The 20,486-nt window shown below is 44.9% G+C and overlaps 3 protein-coding genes across 4 annotated transcripts in view; 1 reads left to right on the top strand and 2 right to left on the bottom strand.

The window, feature by feature from the left end:
- Nucleotides 1-20,486, bottom strand: part of LOC146521035 (uncharacterized) — a 235,515-nt gene that overhangs the window by 130,912 nt on the left and 84,117 nt on the right. The gene's annotated exons all lie outside the window — the stretch shown is intronic.
- LOC146521042 (7SK snRNA methylphosphate capping enzyme-like) lies at nucleotides 4,685-11,079 on the bottom strand. The gene is made up of 8 exons (XM_085154399.1): nucleotides 10,616-11,079; nucleotides 8,114-8,518; nucleotides 7,760-8,028; nucleotides 7,021-7,318; nucleotides 6,401-6,941; nucleotides 6,117-6,329; nucleotides 5,608-5,716; nucleotides 4,685-5,121 (listed from the first exon to the last, which is right to left on the bottom strand). The coding sequence occupies exons 2-8, from the start codon at nucleotides 8,488-8,490 to the stop codon at nucleotides 5,069-5,071; spliced, it is 1,860 nt and encodes a 619-aa protein (XP_085010525.1). The 5' UTR covers nucleotides 8,491-8,518; nucleotides 10,616-11,079; the 3' UTR covers nucleotides 4,685-5,068.
- LOC146521041 (HLA class II histocompatibility antigen, DP alpha 1 chain-like) lies at nucleotides 15,436-18,900 on the top strand. The gene is made up of 4 exons (XM_085154541.1): nucleotides 15,436-15,552; nucleotides 16,204-16,449; nucleotides 17,570-17,854; nucleotides 18,459-18,900. The coding sequence occupies exons 1-4, from the start codon at nucleotides 15,489-15,491 to the stop codon at nucleotides 18,572-18,574; spliced, it is 711 nt and encodes a 236-aa protein (XP_085010667.1). The 5' UTR covers nucleotides 15,436-15,488; the 3' UTR covers nucleotides 18,575-18,900.

The following is a 20,486-nucleotide window of genomic DNA, read 5'->3' as shown; positions in this document are numbered from 1 at the left end:
TTGGAGGTGTGAAACAGCCTGTCAATAAAAAATACATTTAAATTGGATTTAAAATGTAAGCATTAATTAATAATGAGATTTCTTTGAGCATCAGGGTCTCACAGGCATGTTGTTGTTTTTAAGAAAGTAATGACTGAACAGGAGAAAGTGAATCTAAATAAATCTGCAGATGTTAAAGGTCCTGTACCTAATGATTTGTCTGATTTGTTGCTTTTTTCTCAGAGCAGCCTTTATGTCCATGATCTGCATGGAAACACATCTATGGAGAGGAAATCCAGCTGCTGAGGGTCACATCTGCATCATTGTAGCTACAGTGGATGTTTCAGTGTCAGGACTGAAGGCGGAGCTTTGTGCGTGTCAGGGTGAGGCCTCAGTTTCCCAGCATGCCTCAGCTGTGGAGCTGTATGAGGGAGAGCTGTTTGTCCTGCTGCCCTGTGAGTTTCCCACTTTTGAACTGGACAGCCCCACAGTGGTGTGGAGTCGCTCCCACCTCAGTCCTCCAACCGTCCACCAGCGTCAGCTTCAAGGAGACGAACTGAAAGATCAAAACCAGCGTTACAGTGGCCGAACATCCATGAAGACTGACGCTCTGGAAACTGGAGACCTCAGCCTGAACCTGACCAACCTCCACCTGTCTGACAGCGCCACCTACACCTGCTCCATCAGATCATTTAGAGGAGAATGGAGACTGAGAGATGTCCCACTGCAGGTCAAAGGTCAACATCAAACCAAATCCCCAACCAGATCCAGGATGGTACGATTAACTGTGTCAAACGTTGAGGAGGTCTAACATCTGCTGATATGATAATATGACTGGTAACTTTAAGTAGTGCAGTTTCAGTGGAATGCATTTTACCAAAACCAGATTGGAAATGATCATAGATGTTGTGTTTATCTAAGTAGGCCTTAAGTTGCACAGCAACCGCCTTCTCAACAAGCTGTGACATAAAAGGGAAATTGATCGTTGAGGTAATATTGGATCTAAGCTGGGTTTTCTGAGCTTTGGTTCCACAATGACATGTTTAAAAAATTCATTTTGTCTATCAACGCAAACACATCATCAAATGTCACAGGTGTAAAAGTAGACCAGGAGTGAGATGAACAAGAAAGCTCTGGGGAGATCTGTCTGCTTAGCCCTGCATTAGAGCGCACATTTATAGGTGAGGCAGCTCGAGACACAACAGCACTGATTTTGTCAAACAAAACTCGGGAATTTCTCTCATTTTCTGATATGAACCTAGAAAAATCAGAGCAGCCATTTTCACCATTTCATTTAAGGAGAGCATGAGATCTCTGAGAGTCCACTTCCACTTTAGTTTTCTTCCATAGTCATTCAGCTTTGTTACACATTCTCCTTAAGTTTAAAATAGACTCGTTTATCCAACGGCGTGTCCTCAAGTGAATTTCAAAAAAGGCGCAGTTATGGTCTCTCAAACGTCCTCCGCAGACACGTTGCCGATGCTGAAGCCCAAAGTAAAGAGCCGTGTGAGACATGGCCGACTGTGGAGGCTCCGTCTGTCTGTTCTTCTGCTCTTCATCCAACATGTCTGCAGCACTTTACAGGACGCTGCAGACTAGTTACCAAAGAACGAGTCAGGAACACATCAGGAACAAACTGAGACACAATCTGACTGAGACTAGAAGACAAGGAGGGGACAGGGAGGTCATGTGACCATCACAGCTGATGGATCATGGTGTCTTTTATTCTCTCAGTTTACAAGGTGGAGGTGGATTCAGGGATGGAGTCTGTCCTGCTCCCCTGTAAAGCCGCACTTCAGCTGCCTAAAGACGTTAGAGTGGAAGGACATGAAAGACAGGAAGGTCCACGTGTATGAGAACGGCTCTGACAAGAATAAAGAACACGATGAAGTTTACAGAAATCCAACGAAGACCGACAGAAGAAGACTGTAGAAGACCTACACCTGCACCGTTAGCAGGGAGGGAAACATCCTGCTGAAGAAACAAGTGCTGCTTACTGTCAGAGGTCAGTGCTGTAGATACAGGTCAAAGGTCAAACTCATTGTGATGGTAGGACCATTATCTCCATCCATTGAATCCATAGATCCTGTTTGATGTCTGTTTGTAACAATAACAAACTGGAAACAGAACTTTACGATTGTTTCTTTAACCGCCAAGGACCGCCACATATTTGGACATCACATTTTGGGACGTCTAGACCAAAATACAAAACTTTGCTCCACGAGGGCCTGATATCCACTAACGAGGACATCATACTGCTGCTGTTCTATCAGAATTTAAAACGAATGTCCTCTCATGTGGATCTCATTTTTCTCAGAGACAAAAATCAGGTAAAATTCTTCAGGTCCCAATCAGCCCACATAGCAAAGAGACTTTAAAAATGCATGCCATGTTCGGGTCTTAGGAGGTTAAATATAATATTTATTGGAGTATTAAGACAGTTATTTGAAGCATCATTTTTACATCCACGCAGCAGCTGACAGGAGAAGATATCCCATCAGACTGTGATCAGCTCCAGCAGCTGCTTCTAGTGTGCTGTGCAGCTTTCTCCACAACTGTGACACCTGCTGCTGTTTGTACACCTCATGCTGTGTTTGCTGTTCTCTCAGAGTGTCGGGTGGAGGTGGAGGAGGGGGCGGAGTCTGTCCGGCTACACTTCAAAACCACAGCTCAGCTGCCTGAAGACAGTCAGGTGGAGTGGTGGCACCGTCCTGAGAAGCCCGACAAACAGGAGCGGCATCACAGAGACCGAGTGAAGATGAAAGACGAGCGTGTGAAAAGCGGACGGTTCAGCCTGACCCTTAAACGCCCCACAGAGAGAGACAGCTGTGTGGCCTGGAGCCAGGGAAACATCATCGGATGGAGAGTCGTGCTGCTCACAGTTACAGGTGTTTGTGTGTGAAGCTGTCGTGTCTCCTCTGCAGGGAGAGATCAGCACATCAGGAACAGAAGCAGCTCCACTGACTCCTCTGATGGCTCAAGTTTGATCTGTGTCTTCTTTGATGTCAGAGTGGAGCCGGTGTGATGGTATCAGTTATACTGGAAACACTTTGCTTCGTTTTCTCCTGCTGATCAGTTTGTGTCTTTACTCTGTACTCGTGTCCTGTTTAAAGCTTTGTGAGTGTCAGCTGAGCAGTGAGCATGAGTGGGAGCCGTGGAGGCTGCTGCAGGAAGGCTGCATGTCATTTATTTGTATGAGTTTAATCCATTAAAGTTAATAAAGAGCTACTCAGATGTTGTTTGTGAGTCTTTCAGGTGATTCAGCTTTCACCTACAGCTCAGCTGTTACTACGGCAACAGCATGAAGATGATGAAAGGATTAGACATCAGTCTGTAGTTAGCTAACACACAAACTCCTGCAGCTTCCTCACCGGCTGGTACCAACGAGTCTCACCTGTGAGGTGGACTGTCACCTCCTCCTGGACCTCAGGGACACAGCAGGACTCCCCTCAGTTACTACATCCACTCATGAAAACGTCTTTAGCTGATCCTATGTTAGAAAATGATTTTAAGAATAAATGCAGTCGTGAGTATGTGTTTAAACCAGCTGGTAGACAAACAGCTCTTTGCAGCTACAGTATAATTACCTGTGTGGGTCCAGTGAGGGTCAATGACAGGACATCCTCACCTGGAGGTGACAGAAACCACAGCAGAGACCTCTGTGTTTAAGAAGTGGACGGTTGAATATTTGGTGGCTTGATGACTCCCTCCTCTCACTGAATGTGCCAAAAACTAAAGACAGGATTATGGATTTTAGGAAGTCTTCTTATAAGTCATCACCTAATTATTAAACACAGCGCACTACTTCCCTCTTGTGGCAAAGTTGCACAATTACACCTCCATTAAATAACTAAAAGCACCACTCTGGCTGAAACGTTTGAATGAAACGTTTCCAGCTGTTAGTATCATGGTTGCTAGGCAACCTGGGCAGCGCGACGGAGGCTAGACCGTCCCATTTCACAGGCCTCGCACTTCCGGCCTTAGCGGTCTTTGAGTACGCGGCCCTTGAGGATCGTTGAGGCTGCAGACCCTGAATTGGGAAACAGCCTCTGTGTGGTGACTGAAAATCTAATGAATGGATCTGTCCTTTGTTCAGAACTACAGCTCCCAGCATGCTTTTCTGCCCCTGTCATCTTAGTGTAACAGCTAACAACCCCAAACTGACTGAATCTTTAAAGAGAAGCTTTAAGATCCTGACGCTGTGTCAGGCTGCGAGCGGCGCGTGAAGCAGGTTGACGAGGCGCTCCCACAGGAACATCGAGTCTGCTGTGTTTGTAGTCCTCGTTCACGTCTGATCACCCGACCGTCACTGGACACCTCATGTCTTCTTTGTGCACTGATTAGATCAGTTTCCTGATGTCTTCTTTAGATAAACCTGCTTGCTGCAGACCTCACATGGTGTCATGTTGGACTCCACCAGTGCTGTACTCTGATCCTCTTCCTCTGAAGGATGTGAGTTGGAATGGGGAGCTTGATCCTTCAGGAAGGACCTGGAGTAGAGATGGTACTCCTCCTTGTTATGATGTTGCAGCTTTCCACAGATCCTCTCCATCTAACTGCTTATTAGCAGAGAGCATGAAAGAGACAATCTGAGGCAGGTTTAACAAATTTAATGCCAATTCAGGTCATATCGTGAGGAGTTCACAGTATGTTGTGCTTTTATCCATAAAACCTGAAAGACAAATGAGCAGCCTTAATTCAGGGGTTTTGAGTCAGTAGCTTTATTTTGACAGGAAAAAAAGCAGTGGAAGAAATATGAAAAACCACTTCCTGTTGGTATCCAGCGGCCAATAGAAACGCAGTTATTTCTTTGTGCTTTACAGTCTTATTGATCTGATCAACAACCAGTATAATCCCAGCATCAGACACATGATATCACGTCTGTGTGGGCAAATCTCATTGACTGGAAAAATCATGTTACTGGTTTAGGTGGACATGGACACCTGCACTCAACCAATCACATCCGCAGGAGTACTGCCATCCAATCAGGTTCCAGTTCGCTCTCTTCTGCTGTGCGACATCATCAGCTTGTTCAGTCACAGTTTTAATGCCGTTTCCATAGAAACAGAAGGACGCCGAAGGCGTGAGCTCACTTCTTCTGCGCAGAGCCTTTATGGAACAGGTAGATGGGCCGCTGGTTACCTGGAAACACAAGCAGACAGCTCAGATCACACACCTGTGCAGTCTAACAGTCTTCAGGTAAACGTCTGCAGTTATTCACCTGGCCTGCTGCTGTTAACTAACAAGGCATCACCAAGGTGTGAGCGGCAGGTGTGCTCAGTGAGACTGCAGGATTTTACTGGGATATCAATCATTAGCAGTAATGCTAACATACAGTCTATGGATACAGCTAGGCTAGGTAGCATTAGCTGGCTCACATGGTTTCCTGTGTACCTGTATTTACAGGTGTGGTCGTCCATCCACTCACACAGGCACAAGTGTCAGGCTTGGGAGGGATCAAGCAGGCTAAAATTAAACGCCTGGAACAACATTCCCAAAGCTCAGAGATCAACTTTATGGAAATTTTAGACAGGTCCATTCCCGGAAACTAACAAATCTACCGATCCTGCCAAGACGAGTGGTCAAATATGAGCCAGAACACACCGGAGCCCTGATGCATGTTGTCACCTGTGTGTGTGATGAGTCTGTAGGAGCTGAAGCCCACGCTGTCCGTCAGGTAGGAGGTGAACTGTTCAGGCCTGAGCCTCAAACTCCTGCAGTGACTGAACGTCGTTTTCTGAAAAACCACAGAAATATACACAGGAGCACAGATTTACTTATTTATTTATTTACAGACGCTCCCTGCATGTGTGTTTAGTGAAGCAGTACCCATGAAGAAATTCATTCTTCTGCCAAAATGCTCAAAGTGTTGCATAGAATACACAAGAACACGTTTACTAACAAAGTTAAAGCAAAATATCAGATCATAGTTACCCTTTGATCTTTTAGGAATTACAACTCTGAAGGACTGTGATAGACACAGTGTTGTTATCTCTGTATGTAAAACCTGATCTTTATACGTGTGAACACTTCCTGCTGTCATCGATCACACCGTCAGAAGGATGAGTGAAGGACAGATGCTGTTTCTCTCTCACACACTAACTGCATATGATTATATTCACGTTGCTAGGCGTTACCGAGGCTCTCTTGCTGTGGCAGTAGCTGCTCCACGGTTGTGGCTCCAGGATAAATATTCCACCCGGCGACAGGCTCTGATAGGCTCGTTTGAATAGTCTAACCACACCTGCGTCACCTGACTGCAGCTGCACCCACTTGGTTACGTTGAGACACATGATGACATCATATTGGCCCCGCCCAGGCCAAGCTTCACGGTCTGAGACGTAGTCGCCCTGTGGGAGGAGTCACAGAGGTGAGCGGTGGCGGGACACCGGCGAGGCGTCTGATGGAGAGTGAGACTCACCTGGATGAAGGTGATGTTACCGGGGAACCTGGAAGAGGAAGAAGGAGAGAGAAGGGGAGGAGCTGAGAGAGGGCCCCGACTCACCCTGAAGGACAGAGGGAAGGAGAGGAGGGAGAGCGCCTGTTGGAACTCCTCCCCTTCCTGTTCGGGAGGAGGCGGGGCTACCGTGTCTTTCCTCTTCCCTCTGTCCTCCACCACCAGGTCATGTGACAGGAAGTGTCTAATGTTCTGTATGGCGGCACGGACGAGCTGCTTGTCTAGCTCCACCCCCAAGATGTGGGTGGGGTTAAATCTCCGGGCAACAGCCAGTGTCATGTGACCAGTGCCGCAGCCCACGTCCAGAACCGTCTTGTCTCTGAACCAATCAGCTTCAAGGACCCGGAGCCTTGGGTCTTCCTCTGCCCCAACCCGCCCCTCCCACTGGTCTCCATAAAAACCTTGGTAGCCATAGTAACGGCTGTGGTTCCCGTACTGGTAGCGGTGTTTGTCCTTCTTCTTCTTCTCTCTGGGGTTAGTGGAACCAGTCCGAGGTCCTCCACACCTGCAGGAGGTACAGATGTCATGTGATAAAGACACCCAATCAGATCACAGTGATTACTCCGCTTAGACGACACACTCACCTGGCAGCTTTAGCCCCTCCCACTAACGGTGTCTGGAATTTGCTTGGCTGAGCTGCAGTCGTTGTGACGACGGTGGTTCCAGCGCCATCTGCCGACCTCGTCGAGGTGGTGCGTCGCCGCTTTCGTTGCCGCCCGTCACCCTGGCTCCCGGGCTTGTGGGGGGGGCCAGGTGGAGGGTGGGTGTGCCTCCTGGGCAGGATGGGGGACGGGGCCACGTCGTCTCGGCAGGTGATGGCGGTGTTGAGCTCACAGGGGAGAGGAGATGGAGGAACGCTGCCCTCTTTGTTCAACAACGGTACTGCAGGCAACAAAACAGACGTGCATGCACAGACTTCACTCTGCAGGTAGAACAGCTGCAGCTACGAGCGAGTGTGGACACAGGCAGTTTACGTGCACACACCACACCGGTTCATCCACTAAGTTCAGAGCCGTTGTTACGGTTCATGTCTGATTTAAAGCTACAGACTCAAACCAGACATTCACAGGAAGGAGTACAAACACGATCAGTGCGCCATGCAGATCAATCATTACAGTACAACCTCGGACTGCGAGGAACTACAGATATGAACAACCCGCAAAACGAGCAAAAAACTGAAAAAAATGTAACTAATAACCTGCTGCATCGCATTATTGCACTAAACATGAGAGCGCCTCCTGAAAAAACCTGTAGATTTACTGTGTGACCTGCTGCAGTTTCCTGCTCGTCCACCGGGTGTCAGTAAAGCTGCAGGTGTCTCACCTCTGAATCCACCTGTGTGGGGGAACAGCGGCGCCGCTGCCACCTCCTTGTCTCCTTCGCCATCCCCTCCTCCTACTTTGTGGTGTCGGGTCCTGTGCTTCCTCTTGGACTTCAGTGGGGACAGCAGCACCCCTCGTCCATCCTCACCCCCCTTTCCCCCTCCCTTCAGGTTCAGAGGATCAGTGATGTCACGAGGCACCAGGATCTCTACGGGGTCTTCGCCCCGTGACGGCAGGGGCGAGCACTTTGGTGTCTCCTGATTGGTTGTTCTGAAGAAAAGTGGAAGAGCATAAAGGTGGTGTCAGCGGTGACGTCGTATTGATCTCTGAACGAATCCACCAATAACCTCCTCACCTGTTCACCTCCTCGTCCAACAGCGAGTTCAGGTTCAGCGGGTCAAAGATGTTCCCGCCCAACAGGAAGTGACTCGGTAACACAGATTCTGACAGACTGTCGCTGTTGGCGCGGCGTCGGCGCTTGGTCAGCCCCTTGAAGCCCACGCCCATGGAGTAGCGCCTCTTCCCGATTCGCTGAGTCGATGGAGGAGGAGGCGGCGCCGGAAGGGCCGGCTGGCTGTCGTCAGGCGGCTGGAGGCCATTTTTAGCCCGGATGATTGGGAGGGGTTTAGCCAGCTGCGGCTGCTCTGATAGGCTGATGGCAGCGGGGAAGACGGGGCTGAGTCTGATGGGCGCCTCATGGGTGAGGACCGCCTCTTTGTCTACGGACATCATCTTCTGCCGTCTAGCCAATCACAGTGACCTGCAAAAGAAGAAGAGGGTGGAGTCAGATAAACCATGAGACATAAATGTATAATAATTACTAAGTTATTGATCGTAACCTCATTAATGAACCTCTATTAGAAGAGTGAATACAAACAGAAAAAACCCAGCTGAACCTGAACTCAGCACCAAAGGTTTTATTATCCGTTAACTGTGTTTTCATCCTCACTCAGGCTTTTATTTCTTTATCCGTTTAGTTTCTTTTTGGCTTTTCCCATTTTCAGGTTCTTCTTTATTACTGAGGAAACATTTTCATGTAAAGCTAAAAGAAAATTTTAAATGTACCCATTTCAGATAGACTTCGCAGGGGAAACCTGACAACCGTTGAGTTTAAAAACAGCAGCTGAGCAGATTATTGCAAAAAACGTGTAAAAGTGATGAATGTTATCAGCTACTATGAACACGCTGCACTGTAACAGAGAGTGTTTGGTAGTTCAGCAAACTAACCACTCTGCTGCTTAGCTAACAGCGTTTGTCCCAGGTTTGCTCCTGTCAAACAAAGCGAACTTGTCTCTCTCCCTCCTAAAGTGGGATTCATGTTCATGGTTAAATCTGCGCTGTAGGCACATCGTAACACGACCTCCACCTCTAACTACATGTCACATCGACACAGCCTGGAACAACCGCGATTAGTCTGTTTGGGACCGTCATTTCCCCCCTGCACATTCCTGGATCAGCTGGAAGGGAGAAAGCCAAACTGCAGGGATAAACATTCACACACGTGTGGATGCTGGCAGCACCGCCCGTCAAACACCATCTGCAAACAGACCTTAAGCTCATTCTGCATTAACCTGAGCTCCACTCCTGAGGATCCACGGGATCAGATATTTACCCTGAAACACCGGGACATCTAAACTCATTTTAAAATGATCCTCAGTGCCAGAAAAACACATAGAAGGAGCCCAAACTCCATCCCTAAAAGGACTTTAAGTATAAGTGATGGTAAAATGGTAAATGGCCTGTATTTATATAGCGCTTCACTAGTCCCTAAGGACCCCAAAGCGCTTTTACATATCCAGTCATCCACCCATTCACACACACATTCACACACTGGTGATGGCAGCTACATTGTAGCCACAGTCACCCTGGGGCGCACTGACAGAGGCGAGGCTGCCGGACACTGGCGCCACCGGGCCCTCTGACCACCACCAGTAGGCAACGGGTGAAGTGTCTTGCCCAAGGACACAACAACCGAGACTGTCCGAGCCGGGGCTCGAACCGGCAACCTTCCGATTACAAGGCGAACTCCCAACTCTTGAGCCACGATCGCCCCCATAAGTGCCATAAGGAAGAGCATCTGTCAATGAACTGAAACTGGGATGAACGACCCTCAGCACCAACCTCAGCTTGAACTTTCTTTTATAACCTGCCTCCATCACACAGCCAATCAGACGACCTGCCACATCTGCTTTGCATCCTGATGGTTTCCAGAAATTTGTATGTAACCTGACAATCCTCCCAATCAGACTGCGATGTGTGCTAACATTACAACACTGAGCACCACACAGGAAGTTCGGATCTGTATGACGATATAAACTCATCCAGCATCTTCTGTTTCCCCTGAGGCTGTAATCAGTGAACAATATTGATCAATGAATGACTTGTGAAATTTGTATAAACTCCCACACACTGAGGGGACACGTTCACGCTCCCTCTGGGGGAAACAAACGTTAACGCCCCTCAGCAGGCTTCCGGAGGGCAGCCAAACAGGGACAAAGTTGTCATATTATGGAGGGCGCTGAACAAGGCTTTAGTGATAAATGAGCAGAATAAGTCAACTTCAGAGGGGTGAACGAGACAAAAACTGCATCTCAAACGTGACTGTGACCTCCTGAAGGAAGTTCAACATCCTGATGTTTCAAAGTAAAAGCACCTCCATGAGTTCTTTCTGATTAGTGCGTCAAAGTGTCACTTTTATTTGTGACTCTTACTTTGAAGAATAATCGAAATAAAAATTCTTACAAATATCGTTAAAGCAGCACTGATTTAATCTGATTACTTCAAAGTTCTTCACTCAAACAAATCAGGCAAACGTCGTCGATCAATAATCAATCACTGACTGATCGATTGTACTCACAGGGTCCTGCAGAGATCACCGTCCGCCGTCCAGACTTCACCCTCCGAGTCTTTGAAATATCCTGTTTATGTTTTTGTGAGCGCGTGTGCGTGCGTGCGCCCCCAAAATCCCGAGGAAACCCCGTCCTAGCCCCGCCCCCGTCGCTCACTCCGCCAATCCCTGCGAGCCCTCATGAATAATTCAATTGCACTACAAGAAACAAACACAGTTAGCTTCTGCAGCTAGCCGCCTAGCACGGAGCAAACACACACGCCCCTCAAAGATAAACAAGTCCCGAAACACCACCGGAAACCCGCTGTGTGCATGAACACAAGCCCGCACCCAGCTCCCCGTGCATGTGCCTGTCAGTGTGCGTGTGCTCTGTAACGGCCCGTGACTTCAACTATAACAGTAGACTTCTGCTACGACTAGCTACTAACTGCTAGCTGCCTTCATCGTGCTCAGATACTCGAGCTCGCGCTCTTATACGCGACGGCAGGGACCGCGTGCTCGACCGCAAAAGTGACCAATCGCGTGCGAAGTTGAGCCCCAGCCTTCACGGGATCTGCGACGCTGATTGGGCGCTATTCAGGGAGGGCGGGAGAATGGAGCGAGGAGAGAGGTGTCCTGAGCAGTGCCTGACTAGAAAGGCGAGCACAGCGGAAAACAAACGGCGTAACGGTGAAAATTAACGGTTCACCGGGCGGTGTCCGGCAGCTGCACGTGTTAACACAGATAGTTAATGAGTCTAATAAAGTTTCAGCAAGAGACGTTTGAATTGAACGCTTGTTTCCCTCAGAGGGAGCGTGAACTCGTCCCCTTAGTGTGTGGGATTTTATACCCTCAGTTTTGCTCTGAAGGAAATATAAACTCCCTATATCCGATCATATCCTCCAGGATGACAGATAAATCCAAATAAATCATTTAGGTGAATAGTGGGAAAGTTTTAGGATCAGTAGAGATGTGACGTTTGTTGGCCACTCAGAGCAGAAGAGATCCTGAGAGGTGAAATGAGATCAGTGGTGGCTCACATGTTTCCTCTCACATACATGTGGTTTTCATCATGTTATCACTGAGTTCAGACACCAGAAACAGTACTCTGCAAGAGCAGGTTGTCAGGTGTTATCGTGCTGCAGATCCGTCAGAGGTTCTGTGCTTTTAAACTTTTAACGTTAAGTGCTTTTAAAGTTTCTCACCTCAAAGCTGAAGCTGACGTTCTCTGATGTTTGAGGCTTCTCCTAATTTGCAGTCAATTTTTTTTTTCGTTATGACCATTTGTCTTTTTGATTGCGATTGTTTTTTTATTCTTTTAAGTTTTATTTCCTTCTTCTCTTGATTGCTGAATGAATCTGCCCTGCTTCAGGCTAGCATGGGGATAGGAGCAGAACAATAACACCGCTGTTCTTTCACGGATTCATTTTGGAGGCACAGTTTTATTTATTGAGTAAATGAAGTACATCTTTAATGCTGGGTCTCAGTTTTTCTTCAAGCTGGTGTAGCAAATCACAGGAGCAGTATGTGATTAGATTGTTTGTCTTCAACTCTGTGTGTTACAGACCACAAGTGACAGCTTTATTGGTCAGAAAATGGAAACCTGTTGAAAATAAATTGAAAAGTTCAGATCCATGCCCCCGTTCCCGGTCATGTTATCTAAACCGACCGAGTGGGCCACATTGGCCTGTTTGGCCGGTCAGTTCTGGCCCACGTGCCATATGTTTGACACCTCTGCCTTTGTGAGGTGAATCATCATGGAGGCCACACTCCCTGAGGCTTCATATTTGCAGGTTTGTCTTTGACAGCGCGAGATTTTTATGGTGCTTCATGTTTCCCTGTTTCAGAAAGAGAAATCTACTTAAAAAAATCTTTTTAAGAAGCTTTATTCTCACTGCTGGTTTCCTTTCCTCAGTTTGTGTTTCCTTGTCTACTTTTGCCCACTGATGCAGTGCCAGACTCCATAATGAAGGAGGTCGAGCTCCTAAAATGCACCAGGAGGACCAAAGAGAGGAGGTACAGAAGAAAGGCAGCCACTGCAGGTAAATAGCTACTAATTACTTTAGAAGTATGATTGAATAAAACGAATTTATGAGAATAAACATTTAAACTAAAAACATTTTAATTCACAAGGATGAAGCTTCAAATAGCTGAACTCTTGGGATCAATAACTCATTGAAAAATGGCCCTGCCACGCCAGCTGGAGGTTCAGCTGAGCCCGTCCAGCATCCTGCGGCTGCCACGCTGTCGCCTGCAGCGCCCTCGCCTGGTCCAGCCTCGACCCAGCCCGAGGTCGTCGCCACGCCTGGTCCAGCCTCGTCTGGTCCGGTGCCCGCCAAGCCATGTCTATGGAAACCCACCCACGTGGCCTCCTGATCTGCTCCATCGCTGCTGTTGGACCAGCGGCCGGCCTTCTGATCCGCCTGACTTTGGACTCTTGTGCCATCGGCCTCCAGGTCGGCCACCTGAACTGCTTTGCCATGAACTCCTTTTCTGCCGAGATCATGGTCGCCTTCCTGAAAAAGGGTCTCGGACTCATATGCCCAAGTTTGGACTGAGTGCTTCAGATTCTTTGTTTTTTGTGGTTTTGTTTCAGTTCGTCTGTGTGTTTCTGTTCATGCCACGTTTTCCATGTCATGTTTCCAAGTTTCATGTCTAGGTTTTTCTTGTTGTTTATTTAGTTCTTCCAGTTTAGGTTGATGTTAGTTTACTTCAGTTTGCTGTCCTTTCTTTGTACCTTTTTTACCAGCCTTATTAAACGGCTCGCTTTTTGTTAATATTCTTCCACGTTCTCTGTGTCTGCATTTTGGGTCCTCCACATCAAATTCCTACAGTCTGCCTCTGCTGGACGGTGACAAAAAGGTGAAAAAAAACAAGCAGATTTTAATTGAAACTATCAGAAAAACATAAAATGTGTCATCAGCAGGGGTCAAAGTTCATGTGCAGTGATGCAGAGGAGGGATAAATAATAATTTGTAAATATCAATAATCTCTTTTGTGAGATACTTTAGTTTCAGGCTGTGATCAGCTGAGCTGCTGCTGCTCTGTGTGGGTTTAACTGAGGTCGGTAAGATCAAAGCTTGTGTTACCTGGCCTCCTATACGGGGCTTGTTATGTAGGTGTGAAGATGTCATCTGTGAATGCTGAGTGAAAATGAGACTCTCCATCATCACTGTAAAATTTAAATGCTGTCCTTCATGTGACATCACACTGACCATGAACAGTACAGCTGCTCAGCACTGTGAGCACACCTCAATTCAGCACAGTAACCTGAACCCAAGCATGAACTGATTAGAGTTTAAAGGTCAAAGGTCACTGTGGCCTATCATTTCTTAAGGACACATCATCACATGAAGAGCAGCTCTGTGTTTGCAGAGCAGATGCACTAATGAAGCTGTTATTTTTTTGTGCGCAACACAGATTTCTGTGCGCAGAGACCATGCCAGCAGTGCGCAACTGCACAGGTGCGAAGCTTAGAGGGAGCATTGCTCACCCTCAACCTTTTCCTGTTTCTTCCTCCTTCCTTCCAACTTCTTTTTGGAAGTTTCGGTGCAGCCCATAGCCCATATGGAAAAGAAATAGTAAAAACATATATGATTTACTCATGAAAGTGGCCACTTTCTCATTACTTTCATAGATTTTTTTAGTAAGTATCCAAAACATACAAGTTTCATTATAGAATTTTTCAAGGGATCTTATATTGTTTTCACTCTTGTATGCTTTTCATACAAGTTTCATACAAGACAGATAAAAACTTTATAAGATTTATATATATCTTTTCCATATGGGAGTGTTTGAATTAAAGAAATAACTTTTAAAAATGCATGAATCAAGAATGACACCATCTAAGAGAGTTGAGCCAAAAGAGCTGAATCTGAGAAACGAGCTGGACCTCCTTCACTAGCTGCTGGAGAACACCTGAGATCAGCCTTCACTCAGGTCAAACAATGTAGTGCTCAACAAATCTACCAGTTAAAAAATAAATATAGTTCTAAAAAACCTAACCATGTAAATAAAATACACTTTACATAAAAAACATTTACATAAACAGCTGATGTTAGATAAACGTGTGGTTTCAATAAACATTTTACAGGAATTAAAACAACAACATAAAGATCAAGAACACAAAAATGTCTATAGTTATAAAACACTAGGGTGAACTAAAACTCCGTAACTGTGTGATTCTGATGGCTTTCAGTGTGAAACTGAAACTGCTTCAGACACATGTGCTCTAACTCCACCCTCACAAACACCCGTCCACAGTCACAGGCCGACCCTCTGCCTACATGTTCCTGTTTCTTTCAAATTCCAACACGAGTAATGAAAGAAAACTTTTCACACATGATCTGTTTTACACGACCTGCATAAAACAACAGCGTTAAAACTCTGTTGTTTTCAAAACAGAGTTTTGAAGTGACATGAACATTTTGTAGTCCGCCTTCTGCAGATTGTAGTTTCTATTGTGTTACCAGTGTGACGCTGTCATGGAGTCTGAGTGTAGGTGCAGTTGGACCCTCAGTGCACTGCTTATCTCTTGTCCTAAGTCCTTATTTATCCTCCTTCACACCTGTCCTTCACCTCGTACCATTTTCCACCAAAAACAAGGAAAAGTGGTTCGGAAAAGCAGATAAGAGTTCATTTTTTTGGACTCTTCAAACTTAAGCAGGTTTATTTAGAGAGATGTCGCCAGATCACTTCTGCAGTTCTCCATCCATCCACCAGGTGTCCCCAGTGTACCAGCAGTCCTGTGTGCGTTTGTATGAGTGTGTGTATGTGTGTCTGCTGCTTGTGTGTGCCTGGTCACTGATGACATCATGTGGTCCCTGCTCTGCGATTGGCTGCTGTATGTGTTCGAGCTCACAGCGATTCAGAACGTGTGAGAGTCACAAAGCTGCTGCTGCTGATGAAGATGAAGGTGTGGGTGCTGCTCCTCGTCCTGTCCTCAGTCCTCTGTGTCTCTGCTGATTGTGAGTCTCTGATTCACTCATGAACTCTTGTATTTTAGCCCTTTTATGCATGGTGAACTGATTTACTGATGTGAGACTGGTTAAGTAGTCTCACAGTAGTTTATCTTTGGCAGCACAGAACAGATCGGACACCAGTAACCACACGTGTGGCGCTGCTTTAGTTACTAACAGCATGAAAGCGTGCAGCTGGGGTGGGTTGTAAAGGGGCTTGCTGTGTTTGTCTGATGTTACCCAAGTTGCCAGATAGTCTGTGTGCGATGTGTCCAGCGGTGGGCGGTCTGAGTAAAGAGCGAGACTTAAAAATCTGAAATAAATAAATAAAAGCTGTGCGACAGGAAGTTACAAATTTTGGTCAAATATGTAACATGTTCTCATGACACATTGTAAAAAGCCAAACAGCGTCACTTTTCAGCAACATTTAAACATATATGTTTGTTGTAGACTCATAAATCAAAGGCAATGATTTTCAGCACTGAAGGGTGTCACCAAAATACCAAGGTCTGCTGGTTTAAATGAAACAATTGTGCTTCTGTTTGAAGTTTGATGAACTGTCCTGCATGAAAGGGTTTAAGCTCTGGTAGGTGACTGGCTCATATGAACCTGACGGACACTGACTCCACCCTCTGTTTCTCTCCTCCTAACACCATGAAGCTCTGCATGGCGACAACTGGATCAGCGGATGTTCAGATACCGATGGCGAGGCCGTGAGGATACTTGATGATGAGGCGGTCTGGTACGCCGACTTTAACAAACAGAAAGGAATCTATCCTCTGCCCCCCTTTGTAGACCCCATTACCTTTCCAGGTCAATATGAACAAGCTGTGGCTGATCAACAGGTCTGCAGACAAAACCTGAAGACGATTCGTCAGGCTATGAAGGACGTCCCCAAAGAACTGGGTAAACACGAATCACCAGTCCACATGTAAAGAACAGAAACATTCAGAGAGTGGAATTCAATGAAACATGCTGAAACATGAAGCATCCGTTTTATGCCAGATAAATGAAGAGTTAAGAGGCTGACAGGTTAGATCATTAAAGACACTTTAGGTAAACTGCAGTCAACATCAGACTTTTGATTTGTCGATTGTTTGAATTTCAGGATGAAACCATTTTAAGCTAGCAGTCATGATTGGCTTCATCATGTTCACATGCATTTTGTTGTCATCATACCGACAGTGGACAACATACAGTGATGGTCTTCTTTGAAAGCAGAGAAGCTTCAATATTCACCAGATTTACAGCTTTCAGATAAAATCACACACAGATGATCTGAGCAGAAACATTTTCATCACATCTTTGGCGAACTAACAAACACTGTGACCTTTATTGTCACTGAATTCCAAGTTTGTATTCATATCAGTACTTCTCTTTATTTGGTGTCCAGAATGTACCAGCACAAACCTGCAAACATTAATCAGAAGTATTTTAATATCAGGAAACACTATCTAGCACCTGATCTCATCAAGATCATTCACACACACGGTGCTGCAGTCAGTGTTTAATAAATCAGGAAACAACAGGTTTTATCCTCAGTGACAACAACATCCATGAAGACCAGAACATCTGAACTCTTAGAGGTGAAACACAAACAGAACTTGAGCTCCATGTAACGAGCTGCTGAATCAACGACACAACAATAGAGACTAAAAACCTCAGACACACAGAAGTGAAACAGGAAACGCAGAGACCAAACTTCCTCTTTATCACATGACTCTGGGGATCTTCAAACATTCAGTTCTCTGTTTGTTCAAGTGAAAACACATCTCACTTCAGCAGACGCTCAGGTCCTCCCAGTGTTTCTGTGCTTTCTCTTCTGTTTTTAGTTTTTAGCTCATAACCGCAACCACACACTGCTCAAAGTGTTTCACCCTGTGAGTTAAATTCATTTTAGAGAAAAAAACAACAACAACAACAGCCACAGTCGGTGCAGGTCCCATTCTTGCTGACTCTTTGTTGCAATGCTGTTGCATATTCAGTGCAGTGGTGTTGTGAGTAACCTGAACATGTTTGTGCACAGATCCTCCTTCCAGCCTGATCATCTACACAGTACTAAATGTGGAGCTCAGAGTCCAAAACACTCTGATCTGTCACGTGACTGGTTTCTATCCTGCTCCCGTCAACATCACCTGGACCAAAAACGAGCAGAAGGTCACAGAAGGAGCGAACACCAGCGTTCCCTTCCCCAACAAAGATGGTTCCTTCAAACAGACGTCCAGGCTGGACTTCATCCCGAAGCAGGGAGACGTCTACAGCTGCACCGTGGAACATGTGGCCCTGATACAACCAATGACCAAATTCTACGGTGAGAAAATTCAACTCAAAATTCAATTCACATTGTACAGTTTGACAACAACAGTAATCTCAAGTTGCTTTATATTCTAAGGTAAATCAACAATATCAGAGAGAAGTTTTAACAAAAAGGAAAGTTTTAAGACTGATCTTAATCTACTAGTACTACTATTTGATATTCTACTTTTAAATACTCTAGGAACAACAAGTAGGCCTGCAGAGCGAGAGCGAAGTGCTCTAATAGGGTGATATGGTACTACAAGGTCATTAAGATAAGATGGGGCCTGATTATTTAAGACCTTGTATGTGAGGAGCAGGATTTTGAATTCTGGATTTAACAGGAAGCCAAAACAGGAGAAATCTGCTCTCTCTTTCTAGTCCCTGTCAGGACTCTTGCTGCAGCATTTTGGATTAACTGAAGGCTTTTCAGGGAGTTTTTACAGCATTAATATTTAAGTAAAACTGAGTGTCATCTGTATAGTAATGAAAATGATGCAGTGTTTTCTAACAATATTGCTTGAAATAAAAAGTATAGTTCCCAGCACTGAACCCTGTGGGACTCCATGAGTGTTTCCAGATGTGAAGGTTCACGTTACTCTCTGTGTTTCTGTCTGCAGCTGTGGAGAACACTGATCTCATTCTTGGACCTGCCATGTTTTGTGGAGTGGGTCTGACTGTCGGTGTCCTCGGTGTGGCAGCAGGAATCTTCTTACTCATCAGAGGAACCGAGTGACACTGAATGGTTGGGGCTGATGTCTTAATAAATCTGAGGAGTTTGTAATCTGATTACATGGTTTTACCTCCGGTGCCAGCAGAAAGCATCCTCAGATAAACTGCTGTTCTTTATAGAATTTTTTTTGCATCCCGATATTTTATATGACTTATTACATATCAAACATCCGGAAGAAACCCTGTCCTTAAAAACAGCGGCAGCAGGTCAGCATGATTGCAGACCTTCCAGTCCTCACTTAGACTGAATATTAACAGAGTTTTTGATGACAGAGAACAGTGATGTGAACCAGAAGGCTTTTTGTTTCATTAAAGATTTATTGACAAAGATTTGAGTTCATTTATTTTCATCTCAGTTCCTTTCATTTTGTTATCATGTTTTTATTTATTGTTGTAATTATTGATGATAAAATATAATTGTGCAGGCTTTGCCACAAGATGTTCTCATCTTCCACAACAACCAGTCAGAGTGCAAAGACTCCCATATTCAGTGTTGTGTCACTGGGTGCTAGAACAGAAGGCTGCTGAGCCAGTTTGGTCTGTCTTCAAACCACACTTTATTTAGTCACTTAATGCCATATCACAGTTAATTATTGGTTTATAAACCCATCAATGTTATGTGAAAACCCCAAAACAGCTTCTGAGTGTTACATTTAAATACAAAATTAAACATTCAAGCTGAATGAAGATACATTTGAGCTCTGCTGCAGCTGGTGGATGTTTGAGTGCAAAGTACATTTCACAGTTAAGTTACTGGTTGGGGATTCTGGGGGAAGGTGATCAGTTCACCTTCTTTTTTTTCAGACCAGTTTTTTAAGATATTCCTTAAAGGTGTGATATGTAGAGAGCTCCTTTATTGTCATTGGTGGAGTATTCCAGTGTTATTGGGGTCTAACAACCCAAGCTTGATGTGCGATTGTTATGGAGATGACAAAACAGTCACTTAGGGATAAGTCTAAAAATAGCTAAAAACCTGCATTTTGAGCTCCAGTAGATTTTTCTTTTTTATCAGCTGATTCAGATTCAACTGAATACAGCAAAACATAAGATGATGCTGTATGAGTTATTTGACCAATTTTCAGTTCAGTACAGTTTTATTTCAAAAATATACACTCACCAACATTCTATAATATCATTCAGTTGTTTGAAAAGGAGTAGGCAGAAGTATCTATCTATTTATCTAGCCCCACTGCCCTAGGTTTACATCTTAATCATTTCCTCATCATTCTATTTAAGTTCGAACAACAAAAACGTATACAACGCCTTCAACTTAGAACATAACATCACAAAAAATATGTTCTCATCTTCAACTAAACTATATTTAGATTTGCTAATTTGCAGAAGAAAATAAACATCACTTTGACTGCTGTCTTGGGTTAATTGTGTTTTCTTCATTCTTATACTAATTTAAAATTTCTTTTTTGAGTTTTTTTAAACTGGTTTATATCACTACTGACCTTTATTTCTTCTTTTAACTCATTCTAGAATTTAACTCCCGCTGCTGAAATAGACATCCTTTTCAAAGTTGTTCTTACTCTTTGAAATTTTAAATTCCACTTCCCTCTATAATTATACCTCCCTTCTCTCTCTAAGAACCATTTACTTATTTCCATTGGGAGCATCCCTTTCCTTGCCTTATATATTATTTACACTGTTTTAAACTTCACCAGATCCTGGAATTTTATAGCTTGCATCTTAATAAAGAGTGCGTTTGTGTGAGCCCTATACCCCTCCTGATTTATTAATCTAATAGCCCTTTTCTGCATTATGATTATAGTCTGAATATTACTTTCAGCTGTATTTCCCCAAATCTCTACACAATAACTCATGCATGGTGATAGTAAAGCACAATATAACATATACAATACATAATGTTTTTCTTATAGTTTCCAAATAACATAAATCTGTTTTATTTA

Source organism: Neolamprologus multifasciatus, chromosome 3 (genome assembly GCF_963576455.1).
Source record: "Neolamprologus multifasciatus chromosome 3, fNeoMul1.2, whole genome shotgun sequence".
NCBI classification, from domain to species: Eukaryota; Metazoa; Chordata; class Actinopteri; order Cichliformes; family Cichlidae; genus Neolamprologus; species Neolamprologus multifasciatus.
Note: the sequence above shows the minus strand (reverse complement) of the source record. Positions and strands in the feature narration are given on the sequence as shown.